General features: G+C 44.7%; 1 protein-coding gene across 1 annotated transcript in view; it reads left to right on the top strand.

The window, feature by feature from the left end:
- Positions 1-7,708, top strand: part of FAM171A1 (family with sequence similarity 171 member A1) — a 124,775-nt gene extending 117,067 nt beyond the window's left edge. The window contains exons 6-8 of the mRNA XM_004278598.3: positions 881-997; positions 4,083-4,197; positions 4,736-7,708. Coding sequence (XP_004278646.1) covers positions 881-997; positions 4,083-4,197; positions 4,736-6,443 — 1,940 coding nt within the window. The 3' untranslated portion in view covers positions 6,444-7,708. The remainder of the gene's footprint in view (positions 1-880; positions 998-4,082; positions 4,198-4,735) is intronic.
- The last annotated feature ends 10,689 nt before the right edge of the window (positions 7,709-18,397 follow it).

The following is an 18,397-nucleotide window of genomic DNA, read 5'->3' on the forward strand; positions in this document are numbered from 1 at the left end:
AGGACCAAGGAATCGATATACTTTTTTTAAACTTCCCGAAGCATATATGGAATCTAAAAAAGGTTCTGAAGTACTTAGGGGCAGGACAGGAATAAAGACGCAGACGTAGAGAATGGACTTGAGGCCACGGGGAAGGGGAAGGGTAAGCTGGGACGAAGTGAGAGAGTGGCATGGACATATATACACTACCAAACGTAAAATAGGTAGTGGGAAGCAGCCGCATAGCACAGGGAGATCAGCTCGGTGCTTTGTGTCCACCTAGAGGGGTGGGATAAGGAGGGTGGGAGGGAGACGCAAGAGGGAGGGATATGGGAATATATGTATATGTACAGCTGATTCACTTTGTTATAAGGCAGAAACTAACACACCATTGTAAAGCAATTATACTCCAATAAAGATGTTAAAAAAAAAAAAAAAAAAACTTCCCCAAGCAACTCTGATGTCACAGGTCTGCGATTCCAGAGAGGAAATCCGTTTATTTGCTTGAGGATGAAAACTATAAACAGAGCTGGAGTTTCCCCTCTTCTTTCCCGTCCCACCAGCCCTTTTCATGCTACCTTTATTCTGCTTCTAAACCCCTAAGGCTTCCGGAGGAGATGGGACATGATGGTGGAGGAGTAAACTCCAAAAGCTTCTGCTAAAAGTATCTGAGTTTGGAAGCAGGGACGTGTGATAAAGTGGCTGAAAGTCATTTAATCAGGAAGAAAAACAAGTTCGACTCTTTCCTGAAAGCGAAATGCAGTCCCTCCGTGAGAGCTGGACCCTTTTGGCTCTCTGATGGGTTCTAAACACGACACCGAAGGTGACTTGTACAATGAGCTTACGCCTTAAATAGGAGTTTAGCGTGCATGTGGCTGAAGTTTTTTTCTGCCTCCCACAGGAACGTGGCTGAAGAGTGGTCTCGGCCTCGTGCACCAGGAAGGCAGCCAGCTGACGTGGACATACATCGCCCCTCAGTTGGGGTACTGGGTGGCAGCCATGTCTCCTCCCAACCCAGGTAACAGGACCCCCGAAATCTGCAGTGATGGGAACCGATTCCTTTGAGGGTTCAGGCTAAGTGTGCTTTTGAAAGCGATGTCAGCAGGGAGATCAGATCTTCCTTAAATATGGTTGAAAGTGTGAAAAAGCAAATGAGGAGTCAAAGGTGTTTCCTGGGGGTTGGGGGAGTTCTGGTTGGAACTCTCCCATCCAGGATAAGAATCATGCATAGAAAATAGCCTTGTCTCGAATCTCTGTTTTGCTCAGACAGCTGCCGTAGGGAATTCTTAATCTAAAGCCCACAGAGGCGGGTCAGACCTCCTCCCTAATTTCTGAAACAGCTGTGGCCTGGTGCAAGAGAACACGTAGTATAAGGCAATCACTAGAGGGACCAGCAGAAAGTCACCATTGGAGGCTTCTTGGGGCAAAACCCTTGATCGGGCATTTCTGAAAGGCTTAAAAGGAAGCCTGTTCTATATCTAAAAGAATATTCATCTCCACTTAGGATACATGAATTAACTCATGTTTTTCACTGAAGTTTAATTTCACAAATATTTTGACTAAAAGTTTGGGTTTTTTTTTTAACCGAACCATGCTGATTTATCCCTAGGAGTATTCTAGAATTGCTTTTTTCAAAATAGTCACCTTAGGAGAAGTCTTTCCAGTGGATGGCTTCCAGGACTCAAAATGCCTTTAGAACCTTTTTCCCCTGGACTGTCATCATTAGAGAAACTCTTCATAGGTGGCCAATCTTTTTGCCCAGAGGGTCCCTTTGATTTCTCTTAGACACATCTAAAAGTCACCCACCTCCAAGGCTGGTGAATAAAGTAGGTAATTGAGCTAGGTCAAAATGTGCTGTGATTAAAAGTTGTCTCGTCAATTAACCATGAAGGCAGTTTCAAAATGGGAGTCCAAAATACTTTACCAATGGAATCATCACTGGGATGAACACTTAGACTCCCAAAGTAACTAATTTGATGGAGGCCAACCCTAGATGGGTGTTGAAAAGTCAGTTACATTTACTTGATAGTCCAGTCCTGGGAAAATGTACACTTCACATCTGGGTTATAAGACTATGCGTTTCCCTTTACCGTATGGTTCTTGTAGCCACGTAGGCATGAACCAGCTACAGAAATGCCTCAGTCTCCAAATCTGAAATGTCTAGAATATGATTATGAGTAAGGTAAGAAAGAAAAAAAAAGTCCTTAAGTACCAAAGTAGAGACCACAAAGCCCGTGCATTAAAGTTAACTTTTATTTTAGATCTATTTCAAAGAACCATGGCGATCGGTGTTCCTATCATGCGACAGATTAATAGATACTTTTGTAAAGAGGGGAAGAAGAACTGCTAGATGTAGGTCGACCCAAGCTTCCTGAGAGCAGTGAAGGAAGAGACAAAAAGCCATAAAAAGCACACATAGTACAGCCCTGACGGCATTTAACGTAGAAATGTGTATATTGGTAACCACACAGCCGTCACTTATATTAAAACAAATTACAGTGATGCTGTGCTTTCGTGAGCCCAAAACCAACAAGAAAATAGAGTTTTCTCTTTCATTCTCTGGTTAAGAAGGAAATGAAGTATGACTGTGAAGTTTGTCAAGATTTCCACTGGCAGAAGTTAAAATAATAGCATTTTAAGTACTTAAAAGGACCAAGCTTCAGTTATTTGGAAATGATTTTTATGTGTACCCCAGATTTCTTGGTGACCCCTGCCAAGGCATTACGTATGTCTGTGGGGTTGTCTCTGTGTCAAAAAAAAGAAAAAAAAAAGTTTCTCTGAACAATTCAGGTGGTAGATAGTTGTCAGTAATTTCCCCCCCCCAAAAAAAGTTTCTCTGAACAATTAAGGCGGTAGGTAGTTGTCAGTAACTTTTCCAAAAAAAAAAAGTTTCTCTGAACAATTAAGGCGGTAGATAGTTGTCAGTAATTTTTCCAACTTTTGTAAATACTCACCCTCACCCCATTGAAATGATTTGTAATTGGGAGAGAATGATGTCATCTTTTGAACTTAAGTAATGTCACTATTTTCAAAAATCCACAAGTCCCCTTGGATTTATCTAGCTTTTAAGAGATTTTTGAAGAAATCTGTCCCTTTGAATATAAAAAATCAATTAAAAAATGGGTGTTTATGGTGTTTAGTAATCATAACCTTGCTCCTCTGACATAATGTACGATCTAACCACATTCCTTCCTTCCCATCTTTTGGAGCACTGCCAAGATACCTGGACACCAATAGGTGCCCCAATATTGTAATTTGGGGAGGTTTTCGTTATTGCTGTCAATCCATTGTTAGCAACATTAAGATAGATTCTTACTACTGTTGAACATAAGGAGTAAATTAAACTACCTCTTGGGATTCTAATGTAAATTAAATCCCAATTTAATGTAATGGATTCTAATGGATTTTAATGTAGATTAAAAAGAAAATATGTTTACCTCTGATCACCTTGTCTGTAAGTTCTGGAAAGGTCTGTTGCCACATCAGGTTAGCCATTTTGAACAGATACTAGAGAGAAAGATGTTATTTTTTAAAAACAGGAGGCATTTTAGAAACCCTTGATACCCCTGTAATAAGCTGTGGATTATTTTTTTTAAGTCATAGAAATTTATTTCAACTGATTCATTTAGACCAAGGGTTTAGGCCAATGATTACACAGTAATCATTGCCCAGGGAAAGTGAGAATCAAATTTCATGACTTTTTTTTTTTTCTTCTGCAGTATCATAAAATCCCCAGGTCTTCAGGCCATGTCTCTGAATGGATGAGTCCCCCTCATTATATGATCGTGCATCTAGTTTTCTTTTATTAAAAGATCACATATTTAGAATGATGAAAATGGTACCCCATGCTAAGGAAGGACCCTGGACACTGCACACAGAATTTGAGTATTCAGAGTGCTCTAGTGATGGTTTGGGTTAATCCCTTTTCACTGAGGGAAGTGACGGTGATGCTGCAGGCACACCATCTAAAGGGTGTCTGCATCCGGCCGCCGCTCCACACCCCAGCCAATAAGAGCAAGGAAAACATCACGCTCTCAGTTCATCTCCCCTCTTTTTATTGAAAGGTTTTCACAAATCTCAAATGCCCTTTTCTGACTTTTTAGGTCCCGTTGTCACACAGGACATCGCCACGTATCACACGGTGTTTCTTTTGGCCATCTTGGGAGGAATGGCTTTCATTCTTTTGGTTTTGCTGTGTCTCCTTTTATATTATTGCAGGTAAAGTGTTACCATTGAGGCACTGTCTTTTTTAATTTGGAATTTCTTGCGCAAGCATTGATATCGAGGTCCTTTTCTGAGTCGAGGTCCTTTTTTTCTCATGAAAAAGTACCTAAGAACTGAACATCTGTCACGTAAGTTGCAAACAGTGGGAGGCACACTGTAAAATGTTTCTTAGAAGGGCGGTCACAAAAAAATAAGTTGTCATGGTTCGTTCAGAATAGTCCTACATGGTAATGAAGAGATGATATTCTCAAGGACACAGCAGAACTGTTCTTATTTTGATGCCTCATCTGATCGACTTGCAAGAAGGTTTATCGTCGACTCTGCTTTTGAATGGATAACTTGGATGTACTTGGGGTAAAATCTGCGACCCTCAGAATCAAACTAGGGCTGAGGGTGCGGGGTGAGAAGGCTTCTGGCTGCCAATTCATTGTGTTGTCTTGTTTCTTCCTGTGGGAATTGAGAATTAGGTTTCGACTTGAACCTTCACTGTTCTGAGAATCTTTAATCTTGGGGTTTGTATCTTTGATCGCAGGCGGAAGTGCTTGAAACCCCGCCAGCACCATAGAAAACTGCAACTTCCTGCCACCCTGGAGAGTACCAAAAGGGATCAGTCAACTTCCATGTCACACATCAACCTGCTGTTTTCTCGGCGGGAATCAGAATTCCCTGGCCCGCTCTCCGTCACCAGCCAGGGCCGCCCCCCCGACGCCCCGCGCTCAAAGGAGCTGATGAGCGGAGTCCATTTAGAGATGATGTCTTCCAGCGGGGAGGTGGACATGCACACGCCCATGCTGAAGCTCTCCTACAGCACCTCGCAGGAGTTCAGCTCTCGGGAGGAACTCCTGTCTCACAAGGAGGAGGATAAAAGCCAAATCTCCTTTGACAACCTGACACCGAGTGGGACGTTGGGAAAAGACTACTGTAAGTCGGTGGAGATGTTCCCCTTAAAGGCCAGGAAGTCTGTGGAAAGGGAAGGCTATGAGTCCCCCGGCAACAGTGACTACAGGAGGAATTACAATGCCATGCTCTCGCAGCCTTTATTTGAAAAGCAAGACAGAGACGGGCAGGCCTCCGTGACCCACATTTCCACAGGAAGTAAGCTCACCATTCAGGAACACATGTACCCCGCGCCTTCATCTCCGGAGAAAGACCAGCTGATGGAACGCAGACCTACTGAATGTATGATGTCGCGATCAGTAGACCACCTGGAGAGACCTACCTCTTTCCCGCGGCCCGGCCAGCTGATCTGCTGTAGCTCCGTGGACCAGGTCAATGACAGCGTTTACAGGAAAGTATTACCCGCCTTGGTCATCCCGGCTCATTACATGAAACTCCCAGGGGACCATTCGTATGTGGGCCAGCCCCTGGTCGTCCCAGCCGACCAGCAGCTCGAGATCGAAAGACTGCAGGCCGAGCTCTCCAGCCCTCACGCGGGGATCTTCCCACACGCCTCCTCACAGATCCAGGCCCAGCCCTTGTCTTGCCAGGCTATCTCGCAGCAGCACCTACAGGACGCGGGCACCCGGGAGTGGACCCCACAGAATGCATCCATGTCCGAGTCCCTTTCCATCCCGGCATCCCTGAACGACGCAGCCTTGGCTCAGATGAACAGCGAGGTCCAGCTACTGACCGAAAAGGCGCTGTTGGAACTTGGGGGTGGGAAGCCCCTTCCCCACCCTCGGGCCTGGTTCGTGTCCCTGGACGGCCGGTCCAATGCACACGTCAGACATTCCTACATTGATCTCCAAAGAGCTGGGAGGAACGGAAGCAATGATGCCAGTTTGGATTCTGGCGTGGATATGAATGAACCCAAATCTGCCCGAAAGGGAAGAGGAGACCCCTTGTCTCTGCCGCAGAACCGCCCACCGGTCCAGGAGCATGCGCAGAAAGAGCCGCGGGCCGCGGACAGCTCGGCCTACACGCAGCTCGTGTACCTGGACGACATGGACCAGAGCGGCAGCGAGGGCGGCACCGCGGTCGGGACGCCCGAGGACAGTGCCCTGCGGTGCCTGCTGGACGGCTCCAGCCGGAGAAGCGGCGGCCAGCTGCCCAGCCTGCAGGAGGAGACGACGAAACGAACCTCGGACGTCCCCCCGGCGCCATCGGCCAGTCCCGACAAGAGGCGATCCGTTCAGGAGGAAGAGGACGACGAAGACGACGACGACGACCAGGGCGAAGGCAAGAAGAGCCCGTGGCAGAAACGGGAGGAGCGACCCCTGATGGCGTTCAACATCAAATGAGCGGCCCCGAGCCGCCCAACAGGGGGACTAGAATCCAGTTGCCAAAAATTCTTTCTTACGGAAGCGCTGACCTGTTTGCGGAGGAAGTGGAACCACGTCCACAGTGGGAAGTGGACTTTTTTCTGCAATTGCCGTTTGCTGTCAAAGTGTTTGGAAGTAAAGTTCTTACTCAGAAGAAAGAATGCGTCGCCTCCAGGGAGATGGCCGAACGGAGTGTCAGAATGTCCGCGTCGTTCCCCGTACTTGATGTGTCCACCCCCGAGGACACCAAAAAACCACACGTGATGTCGCTGAGTTCTGATGATAACCTCAGTGCTCCCGCAGATTCTGGGAACAGATGAAACTCTTTTTGCATTGCTTGAATCAATTCTATCACAATAATGCTCCTGTGAAGTTATTATTGAGAAATTAGCTTGGCACTTAGTGTCTGGAGGTATGCATTATCTCAAAGGAAAACTATGCATCGCTGCTTCGTGGTCTTAACTTTGCTTAGATTGTTGCTTTGGCTAGGTTTCGTTTCCGATTTGCTTTTGTTAAACACACACACACACACACACAGACACACACACACACACACACAATTTGGTTGTAAGGAATCTATTCCTTCGTTTTCGCCTGTGGTTTATTTCGGTATCTCCTTTCAGGAACTTCTGAGTGTCACCTCTGAACATCCAAGCCTCTTAATGAAATCGTACTGAAGTTTTTATCAGCTGCCAGTCCTTCACTTCTGGTCCCATTAACTCCAAGTGCCTTTTTTACAGTGACAACAGACAGTCCCTTACTTGGCTTTTTTTTTCGTTTGTTTTTCTTAACTTCTTTCATTGAACTGCCTGGATTTTATAAAGTTATGAAACGATCCCCATTTTCTTTCAACTGCATGCCGCCAAGTGCCCATTCGTGCTCCGAATTCTCATTTCAGCTCAGTGTATTCTGTCGTTCTCACGTGTGACGTGGATTCTGTTTAGCTAAGCTAGCCTAGAGGACACTTTAGCGATCCCCTTCCCTCCGCCATCCTTTTGGCCGCTAGGCACCATTATGGTTTTATTGGCTGTTTGTATATATGGTTACGTATTAACTCTGGAATCCTATGGGCTGAGCTTGCTTACCAAACACAGAGTATGGGCTGAGCAAGAAGACTGAATGTGACTATTAAACAAATCTCATGTACTATCCAAAAGTGCCAGAATGATTCTTCTGTGCATTCTCCTTAAAGAGCTGCTTGGTTATCCAAAAATGAAAACTCAGAATAAACTCTTAAACAAAAACCTGTCTTGTGGTCCTTTTCATTCATTCTGAGCCATAATTGGTTTTAGAGTTGCCATTAAGAATGCTCTCTTCATCCCTTGGCAGTCTGGAAGGCCAGTTGTTGGATTTATATTCGCAGGCTAACACGTGGTGGGGGGAGGGATACATTGGGAGATTGGGATTGACATATACACACTGCTATAGATAAAATAGGTAACTAATAATGCCCTTCTGTATAGCACAGGGAACTCTTCTCAATACTCTGTAACGGCCTATATGGGAAAAGAATCTAAAAAAGAGTGGATATATGTGTACGTATAACCGATTCACTTTGCTGTACAGGAGAACTAACACAACGTTGTAAATCAACTCCGATAAAAAACAAACAAACAAAAAAGACTAACACATAGGTGCCTCAGAGTTGACATGATGGTTAAATCCTAAAAATCCACCTTGCTGTTTAATTTCATTCAAGAATACAAGGTAACATTTTATTGTGTTTCCGCACTTTACAAAAAACGAATGTTTTCTTTTATGTTCAGTGTCGATCCAGCTTCAAAAAGATGTCATTCAAATGACCAGAACCATCCCAGATGTGTGAAACTATTAATCAAAATCATTACTGGAGCCGTCAGCATATAGCACAGATGGGTGGAAATGAATTAAGCTAGGTAGCTTCGTTATAAAATCTTATTCATGAATTTCACACAGGCAGAAAAATGAGTCAAGCTGATTTTTACGATTTTAATTTTCAAATGCCGATGTCTAGTGTTTTGCTTTTAAAATGGTTGAGAGAGTCCCTGACAGTGTGGAAGCATATGAATGGATGGGGAGTCTGGGGTTTAGCAAGTGAGTGACTGGGAGTGAACATTCTCACCAATAGGTGGCAGGTGAACCCTGGCGGATGCCACTAAAATTCCAGGTAAGAACCATTTGTCACTCTCCAAAGGAGAAGTAGGCGGCCTCTCCCAGCCTACCCAGGTCAGACCTGGGTGATGGGGGAATGCCAGAAGGTCCCCTTTGACTTTGCCGCGCTGCTAATGCCATAATCTCCTTAAAGCATTAGTTTCCAGAAGAGCCTCGTTTACAATGCATGTTACGTGTGACTTGTAGGTGACCTGTTACCTGTCAGTACTGATGATGGGAGATTGAGCAGGAAGACGGGGGTGGGGGGGGGTGCTTTTTTGATTCCTTCTCATTAGGTGGGACATACCTGGGTCGACCAGGATTATGGAAGGTGTAGAGCAGCCAGCAGTGGTCACGAGACGCTATGTCCCTAGAAAGACAAGACAGTGGGTTTGCCAAAGGGAAATTGGTTCTGCCGAAGATGAAGCTCACTCGTTTTACGCTTGTCCAAAAGGAGGTTCAGAGGCTAATGCTTTTGCTCGGGGAGCCAAGATTGGTCACCAGACTAGAGCTGTCTGGAAAGGGCACCCTAACTGTGGACTTTAAACGTTGTATTTATCTTTTCATCGCAGTGTTCCGTGTTCCGAATCAATTATATTGTGTGAAGAACTAAAGCCTTCAAAAGCACCTTGCTTACGCCACCTAGTGGTGAGTTTTCACCTGCCTCTTAAGGAGACTTTAGTCAAACAGCTCTCTGCGGCCAGGTCTGGGAAGACAGGTGAGTGTGTACAGGGATGCCTCAGATGCTGCTTCTGAACCCCTGGTGAGATGAGTGAGGAGATGGGGCTGACGTTTGTTGAGTCTCTACCTGGAAACATTATGTTGGAAACAATAATGCATTCAATTCTCAAAATCTTGTGAGGTTTATTTTATTTTTTTGACACCTAACTACATGGAGGCTGGGGGTTAAGTAATCGAGGTCACTCAGCTAGAATCAGTGGTGTGTCACTTACACGGCCAGCTCTCTGGAAATGAATGCATTTAAGTTAAAACTGTATTACAAATCATAATAAAATGCATAATTGTCAATTCCATTTGATAATTCGTTCTCACAGAATGCTTTCGTTGATGTCAGTCAGAGCCAACCTGTTGCAATTGACAGAAGGATGTAGTTGTGACATAAACACTTGTTGATTTTTTTTTTACATTAATGATTAATTAATGTAACTGAAACAACGAAGATACATGTCAGAACTTCACTCACTGATCAATCATGCAGTGACTTCTTTGCTGGATCATAATAGTTTTTGAACCCTGTAAGAATAATTCCTCGATTTTTTTGTGTGTGTTACTGGCAGTGTAATGGCTCCAGACATGATACAGTTCTAAGTGTATCTGCACTATTAACTTTTCTCCATCGCTTTCTTAAATCTGTACAATCAAATCAAGCTCTGATTTGTAGCATTTGTCCATATCCACGGTGTAAATATTCCCATGTGGCCAGTTTCAAGCCACTAAAGTGACATCACCACACACAAAAGTTAGGAGAGATGCACAGTAGCACATATGCTCTAAATAACCTCAGAGCATAGTCAAATATAAGTTAATCCTCATCATTTGAGGATTCCATATTGACGAATCTGCCTGTTTGCTAAAATTTATTTGTAACCCCCAAGTCACCCCTCACTGGGCTTTCGAGATCATTCGCAGACAAGCACAGAGCAATGAAAAATCTGAGTTGCCCCACACGCATGTTCCCAGCCCAGGCTGAACTGGGCGACGCTTTGCCTTCTTGTTTCAGCTCTCAGACTGTAAATAAGTGTCCCTAGTTTACAGTCCGCTTATTGCCACATTTTCTGCAGTTCTATCTTTTTGTTGGTGATTTTGCTGCTGAAGACGGCCCCCAAGCGTAGTGCCGAAGCGCTGTTTAGCTTTCCTAAGTGCAAGAAGGCTGTGATGTGCCTGGTGCAGAGAGGACGTGTGTTAGCTAAGCTTTGTTCGGGGCGTGAGTCAGAACACTCCATGGGCCACTAGCAAGAAGGTAGGAGCCTGGGAACAAGGTCTGCTTGACTCCAGAGCCTGGTCTCTTGCTTTATGAAGCTTCACGTTGAAACCCCTAGTTAGAACGGAAAATGCGAGGTGCAGTTGTTTTCCAAGCTGTAGTGTAACTCCGAGTTAAAGCTGGGCAGTGTTCACTGGGAAAAGAACCACGTATCTTCTTGTGGTTTGGGTCTGGCCGCGGGACTTGGAGGAATTTGTGAAAGAAATGAATTTATGTGCCCTAAACCATGCTGGGAGATATGCAACATCATTTAAATGACAGAGACCCTGTGCTTTCGGGAACTTTATTTAGTATAAACTAACACAGATAATGCTAAAACAGTGGGGCAAAGTGCCCAAGAAAATGAGACTGGAACCAAAAAGGAAATAGACCATAAAACCTAAAAATAATCCAGCCACAAGTATGATAAACTCTATGATTTCTTGTGTTCATCCTCTTAAACTTTTACTTTTTCAGACCCTCTGTATTTGGAAGACAAGGGGATAAAAATGAGTACAGTTAAACGTAGAAATGTGTGGGGATTTTTCAACTATTTCATAGTTCCACAGTTGTTGGGGTTTTTTTGTCTTTAGAGTTTTTTTTAATTGAGGTATAATTGACATACAACATTATATTATTTTCAGTTGTTCAACATAATGGTTCCATATTCATATATATTGTGAAATGATCACAAATTAAGTGTAGTTAACATCTGTCACCGTACGTAGTTACAGAATTTTTTTCTTGTGAAAAGAACTTTTGGGACTTCCCTGGTGGCACAGTGGTTAAGAATCTGCCTGCCAGTGCAGGGGACACAGGTTCAATCCCTGGTCTGGGAAGATTCCCACATGCCGCGGAGCAACTAAGCCCGCGAGCCACAACTACTGAAGCCTGTGCACTGAGAGCCCGTGCTCCGCAGCAAGAGAAGCCACCGCAGTGAAAAGCCTGGGCACCACAATGAAGAGTAGTCCCCGCTCGCGGCAACTAGAGAAAGCCCGCGCACAGCAACAGACCCAACGCAGCCAAAAATAAATAAATTTATATTTTAAAAAAAGAACCTGACTTATTTATCTTATAACTAGAAGTTTGCAGTTTCTTTAGGTGAAATGGAAATTTCAGCCCCTGCAAACTGTATTTTCAAAGCTGTGGCTATAAATACACACCAATATCCCTGATAAATGTTTTTATCATTCTTTACAGAGATTGTGACTTGTTTAATACTGGTATTCTGGTACCCGAAAAGTGACTAGTAATTCCTGTAAGGCTGTTTCACCTCAGCGGGATGAACAGGCATTAGAGTCCCTGAGAATGTTGAACATGAAAGAGCCTCGATAATCTCACACCAGAGGAAACAGAGCCAAGAGTGTTGGGATGACTTCCCCCATGCAGGCAGTGAGAGACCACAGGGGGTGTCTTGGTCTGTTCTGGCTGCTACAAAATACCGTAGACTGGGTGGCTTATAAACAACAAACATTTATTTCTCACAGATCTAGAGGCCACAAGTCCAAGATCAGGGCACCAGCGTGGTTGGGTGAGGACCCTTTTCCTTATTCACCTTGTTGCCACCTCACGATGTGGAAAAAGGTAGGCAGCTCTGTGGGGCCTCCTTTACGAGGGCACTAATCCCGTTCATGAGGGCTCCACCCTCATGACCTAATCACCCCCAAAGGTCCCACCTCCTAATACCATCATCACCTTGGGCTTTAGGATTCCAACATATGAATTTGGGGAGGACACAAACATTCAGGCCATAGCATGAGACAGGGCCCCAACACCTGGCTCTGTGTGTGTCCACCTCCTCAGATGGCTTCCCCATCCACTGCTTTTCCTGGCAGCTCTTCTGTACCTTCTGCCATCTGTTCACATTCCATGTACAATAGATACCCAGTATCCAGAATGTAAGGCATTGTAAGCCATGCCAATTATTAAAATTTCAGGGCTGTGAGAAGAACCCTGGATTTGGATGCAGAACACCTGGGCATCAGACCTGACTCTATGAATGAGACAGGTGATTAACTTCAAGGACTGCAGAAGAGGGATGGTGGTACCTTGGCTGCCAACCTCTCGGGAGGAGGACGTGTGGGAGTTGAGTTCAAATGAGACAATGAATAATTAAAGTTCGTTGTAAAATGTAAGTTACAGTACAAATATAAATTGTGGCTCTTCCTAATTATTCTTTGAATCTTGTAGTTCCCTAATCCTGCTGCTACAATGTAACAATGATCTTTTTTTGTTACACCAGCAGCTTCTCTGCTGGTTTTTAGGAAAATGGTAGACAGAACAACAGGATCTTCTTCTTTCCCGTGCTTACTGCTTCCCACAACCTTCAGTGGAGTGATCCCTATCTCTGCACAAGTAAGATGATTTGCCAGGTATTTGACATAAACCAGGGAGCTCAATGAAGATGCAGCCTCCTTACACGGTGGTCTCAAAACATGTATGAAGACATGCTTACAAGGCAATAACATTGGGGTAGGTGCCCAATAACCATAAATTACTTGCTACTGGCCACAAAGATAAATACCTTTGCAAAACACAGCAGCAGCCTCTTCATCCCTTAATTTAGTTGCTCCTGTGCTTGTTACCTGAGAACAGTGGTGCTCAAACCCAGAAGCACAGTAGCATCACCTGGGAGCTGGAAAACGTACTCAAGTATTTTGGCCTCACCACAGACCAATCAGAATCAGAATCTCTGCGGGGGAAACCCGGCACTGATATGAAAAGAGAAAAACAACAACAACAATTCCGCAACTGATTCTGATACAGTCAGGCTTGTAAAGCACTGCCTTAGAAGTTCTGAAGATACATCACAGTTTCGTAGCGCCTTCTGTTGGGCAGCTCTGAGAGTGATGGATTTCCCCTTTGTTTCTAGGGTAGGTCAGCAGCCCTGTCCTAGATTTGCAGTTGGGAAGGGCAAACGCAGTCAGTAACAGTGCCCCCAGCTGAGCGGCACATGCTTAAGAGATGTGACCAGGGCTCTTCTCTGCTTTGTTCACACTGTCAAAAATCTGGATGTTGACACCCCCTGGGCTCTGTCATCTATCCTGCTCAGGGGTACTACACATACCCATTGTTATCACAACCATGGCTATTTCAGAGCACTGCCTGTGAAGGATTCCCATGGCTATATCGGCAGCCAAATCTGCTATTGAAATTCAGATTCAGTTTCCACCTGCTGACCGTGCATCTCCATCCAGATGACCCTCAAACACCTAAACCAACTTGTCCCAAGATGGATTCATCATGTGTCATCCCATGAACCTCCCTGCCTGCCCCCCACCAAAAAAAAAAAAAAAAAGCCCAATTCTCCTACTTTCCTCCCACATCTGCCACCCCAGTGAAGAGCCTCACCATACCCAATTTCCCCAGCCGGAAACCTCAGGGTCACCCTCCAAACCTCTGTCAACCTTACCACCTGGGTTCAGGCATCACGTCCTATCAATTTCACCTGCTGTCAAGAAACAGTATGAAAATTTCATGCTTCTGGCTGGCCAGGGCTTTCTGAGCAAGATTTACTGGCATCCTAGGTCTAAGGATGCATGAATATAACCATTCCTTGGAAGACAAAGAGAGTGAATTACTCCAGAGAGATTTACAGATTTATCTCCCCTGGAGCCATTCATTCACTGATCTTCATTTACATTCATTATAACAGAGAAGGACCTTTCCTTCTCTTCCCAGAGAGGATTGTTTTAAAAGCTCCAGAATTGGGCTTCCCTAGTGGCACAGTGGTTAAGAATCCGCCTGCCAATGCAAGGGACACAGGTTTGAGCCCTGGTCCGGGAAGATCCCACGTGCCGCGGAGCAACTAAGCCCGTGCGCCACAACTACTGAGCCCATATGCCACAACTACTGAAGCCCGTGTGCCTAGGGCCCATGCTCTGCAACAAGAGAAGCCACCGCAATGAGAAGCCCACACACCACAACGAGGAGTAGCCCCTGCTCGCTGCAACTAGAGAAAGCCCGTGCGCAGCAACGAAGACCCAGCGCAGCCAAAAATAAAATAAATAAAAGCTCCAAAATTCATAATTCAGGGGTTCCTCTCCTGTAGTACAGACCCTCCTTTATATATGGGATGTGATATAGACCCCCCTTTATATATGTGATGTGATATCTACCCTCATCGCATCCCCCAAGGGGTAAAATGAAGCATAATGTAAAGGTATTTTTAAAGTAAATAATAGATCAGCCTCTGATCCAAAACCTTGTTTTTGCTGTCAGGATAAAATACATAAAGACTTATCATATGCTAAGTATCTCCCAGACAGTCCCTCCTGTCCCCCCATCACCATTTCTGTCACAGCCCCCCTGTCTCCCACCCCACCCCTCACCATCTACGCCCACACTGTCACAAGTGTGATGTACAATCCAGTCATGTCACTTATATGTAATAGTGTTGCAGATGACAGAAGCCAAACTCAAACTAGCATCAATTAAATGAGGGACTCCGTCATCATTAAAGGGGGATTTGGGAGGTGGGTGAAATAAGGTTGTGATAGTGTAGTGTATAAAAAGGAATCTATATTTGATCTTCATCCCTGTTCCTGGCACAGAGCTCCTAAAACCCTTGGAATTTCTTAAATGATGAGCGTGATAAAGGTGTCTTGTTATTCATAACAAACCCCTTTCAATCACACCTGAGGTTATGTTAATGAAGTGACTTTGGGGCCACCGCTAAGGATGGGGGTTGGTCACCAGGGGAGCCAACCCTGTGATTAGAGGGTTGGAACTTCCAGTCTCACCCCTAACCTTGGGAGAGGGGAGCAGGGCTGGAGGTTGAACTGATTGCCAACAGCCAATGGTGTAATCAACCGTGCCTACGCCATGACGGCTCCATAGCAACCCACAAGGATGGGGGTCAGAGAGTTTCTAGGTTGGTGAATGCGTGGAGATTCGGGGAGAGTGCTGCACCCAGAGGGCATGGAAACTCCTCCCCCCCTTCCCCATAGCTTTACCTCTTCCATCTGGCTGTCCCTGAGTTATATCCTTTTATAACAAACCAGTAATCTAGGAAGTAAAATATTTCTCTGAGTTCCGTGAGCCACTTTAGCAAATGAATGAAACCCAAGGCGGGGGTGGTGGGACCCCCTGATGTATCGCCATGTGGTCAGAAGTACAGGTGACAATCTGGACTGAGACTGACATCTGAAGCGGGAGCAGTCTTGTGGGACCGAGCCCTTAACTCGGGAGATCTGATGCTATCTCCAGGTGGGTAGTGTTGGAATGGAGTTGAACTGTTGGACACCCAGCTGGTGTTGGAGAATTGCTCGGTGGTGTTGACACCCACATATCAGAGTTGGTATCCAAACTGTGCAATGGAACCAAACCACAAAAGGCAGAGTATAATAATGATACCCCAAAACTGGGTTCACCTCTTGGTGAGTGTCAAGCCAAAAGATACAACCAAGCCAAAGAGCAGGAAAAGAAAGGATTTATTATTTGCAAAAGTAAGGGGAATACCAGGGATATTTCCTAAAGCAGTGTCTCCCCGAGCGGCAAAATTGGGGAAGTTTTCAGGGTACATGCATATGCATGAAGGGGCTTGGGCAGAGGAGAATTCAGCATAGAACGGGGGCAAATGTTTGTTGACAGCGTCCAGGCTCTAGTGGATTGAAGTCAGAGGGTCGGCAAAGGTCAGCATCGTCAGTACTTAGGCTCTAGTTAGTCTGGTGGTTGAGTGCTCAAGGGGGGTTGATCCTGCAAAACAGCTCAAGAATGTGCTTCAGGCTAATCTTTACCTTTGAAACAGAACTGGGAGTCTTTACAACTGATGTATTGTCCCCAGTATGGTTATATCTCCCTGGGCTGGTCATAGCTATTTGTTCTTACATTCTTTTGTTCCTTTAAAATCATTAACTACTGAGACCTGTTCTGCAAGGGCAAGCGCTGTGGCCAGGTTTAGATCACAGAATGGGTTAGGCCTAAAATGGCTTCTCTTATGTCAAAACGTCATGTTCGTTTCCCTTTCTCCTGGGACCCACTACCCTATCTGCCTGCAGTCATAGCCCTGTGAAGGGGTTCTTGTTTATAGACTGCTTTCATCATGCATGACCTTGTTTGATCATGACATCCCTGTCATCTAGCTAAAGCAGGTGATGTGAATCTACTTTGGCATCCAAAGATACAGAAAAGAACTGTTTTGCCCAAACAGTGGTAAAGACCCAGGATTTGAGCAGAAACCCAGACACTTCTCCCGGAAGTACAGTACATATTCTCCCAGAAGCACCTGGCTGCCTCACAGAGACGAATTCCAGGGACAGTCACAGAACTAACACTGAGTGCCTGCTGTGTTCAGGTAAGGTTCTAAGCACTTCCTGTGGATCAGCTCATTGAATCCTCACCAGAATCTGTGAGGTCAGTACTCTGTCATTTCACAGATGAGGAAACTAGAGAAGCAGAGAAACTTACCTTATGGACCTGTCGACTGAAAAAAATCCACAACTTAAAAACTGAGAATTATGTTTTATTTGGCAGACTTGCTGAGGACTTAAGCCCAGGAGGCAGCAACTCAGATGGCTCTGAGAGACCCCTCCAAAGAAGTAAGGGGAGAGCCAGGATATATAGGAGTTTTTGCAAAACAAACAAACAAAAAACAGGTAGACAGACCATCAGAAGATTACTGTTCATTAAAGAAAAACATACATCTCAAGTTAGTGAATTTAGCACTTTTCTATGTGTGGGAAGATGCAAGAATACGGGTTCATTGAAACCATTCCTTTGATAGGCACCTTAACTATCTAGGGCCAGTATCCCGCTTTTCTCCTCAGGGTGAATCCCCTCAGGGTGCACATTCAGGGGAGGCTGCAGTGGCTATGGCTTGATCCTTTGTTTACGGATATGGCAGGCGACGTATGCTCTCTACCTTTCTGCAATGCTTATGAAATAGTGTTAACTGTCTTGTGGGAAGCTAAAAGTGTTGTTTTCCAGAATGCCAACAATTTGATAAAGAGTATAACAATTATAAACTCCTTCGAGAAACATGGCAGTGGTCACTGAGGTCCTAAGGGATCCTGTGAACCTTAGAAAGATAACTTGATACTTATTCCTCAAGGGGGGAAATTTTGGAGTCCTGTGATATCAGTCACCCCTTAAAGGCCAGACAAGGTAGGAAAGTAGGTTAAAGTGAGATCAAATGCACAGCAGCCAAAAGATTCGTGTTTGATATAAGGAGACACACAAAAGGGGAATCGTGGTGATGAATATATCAGTAGAACTACTTGGAAATAGAGAATAGCTCAAATTGCATTGGAAATCAATTACATTTTTCCTTCAAAGAGGCCAGGATAGACAGATTTTCATTCTCTTGAGTCAGAGAAGAAGAATGTCAACTATTTCTCAGGGAGGTTTGCCTTTTTCTAGATTGGGAGGTAAAAGAAAACTGGAAAGAGGCATCTTCAGAGAAGGAGCTTCATGGAGGAGAGGTGATTCTTGGCCAGAGAGCGCTTGGTGAGTCTCATGTGAAAGGGAGTTGTTTTTTTAAGTGGTTATTATCTTGTAATACTAAAGTTAGCTTGTCTCCAGTGGGTATTGGAATGACCCAGAGTCTCAACAAATAAATGGCCAAATAGTCATTGTGAACTGCAAATGAAACTTATTCATGTGAGCATCAGTTGTCGTTTCATATGAACTAGAACTACAGTTGGTCCTTCTGTTAAGAATACGACACACTGTGTGAGCTTAACTTTTTCACTGGGCAAATAGAATAAAATGTAGACTTTCAGAAAAATCTTATGGTTGGAGAGCTGGTATACTTCCAGAGGTACATGTACTGAATTAATTATATAGGCTAGTCAACTAAAATTTTAGCACACTGAAGGTGAAA

Source organism: Orcinus orca, chromosome 2 (genome assembly GCF_937001465.1).
Source record: "Orcinus orca chromosome 2, mOrcOrc1.1, whole genome shotgun sequence".
In the NCBI taxonomy this organism is placed as follows: domain Eukaryota; kingdom Metazoa; phylum Chordata; class Mammalia; order Artiodactyla; family Delphinidae; genus Orcinus; species Orcinus orca.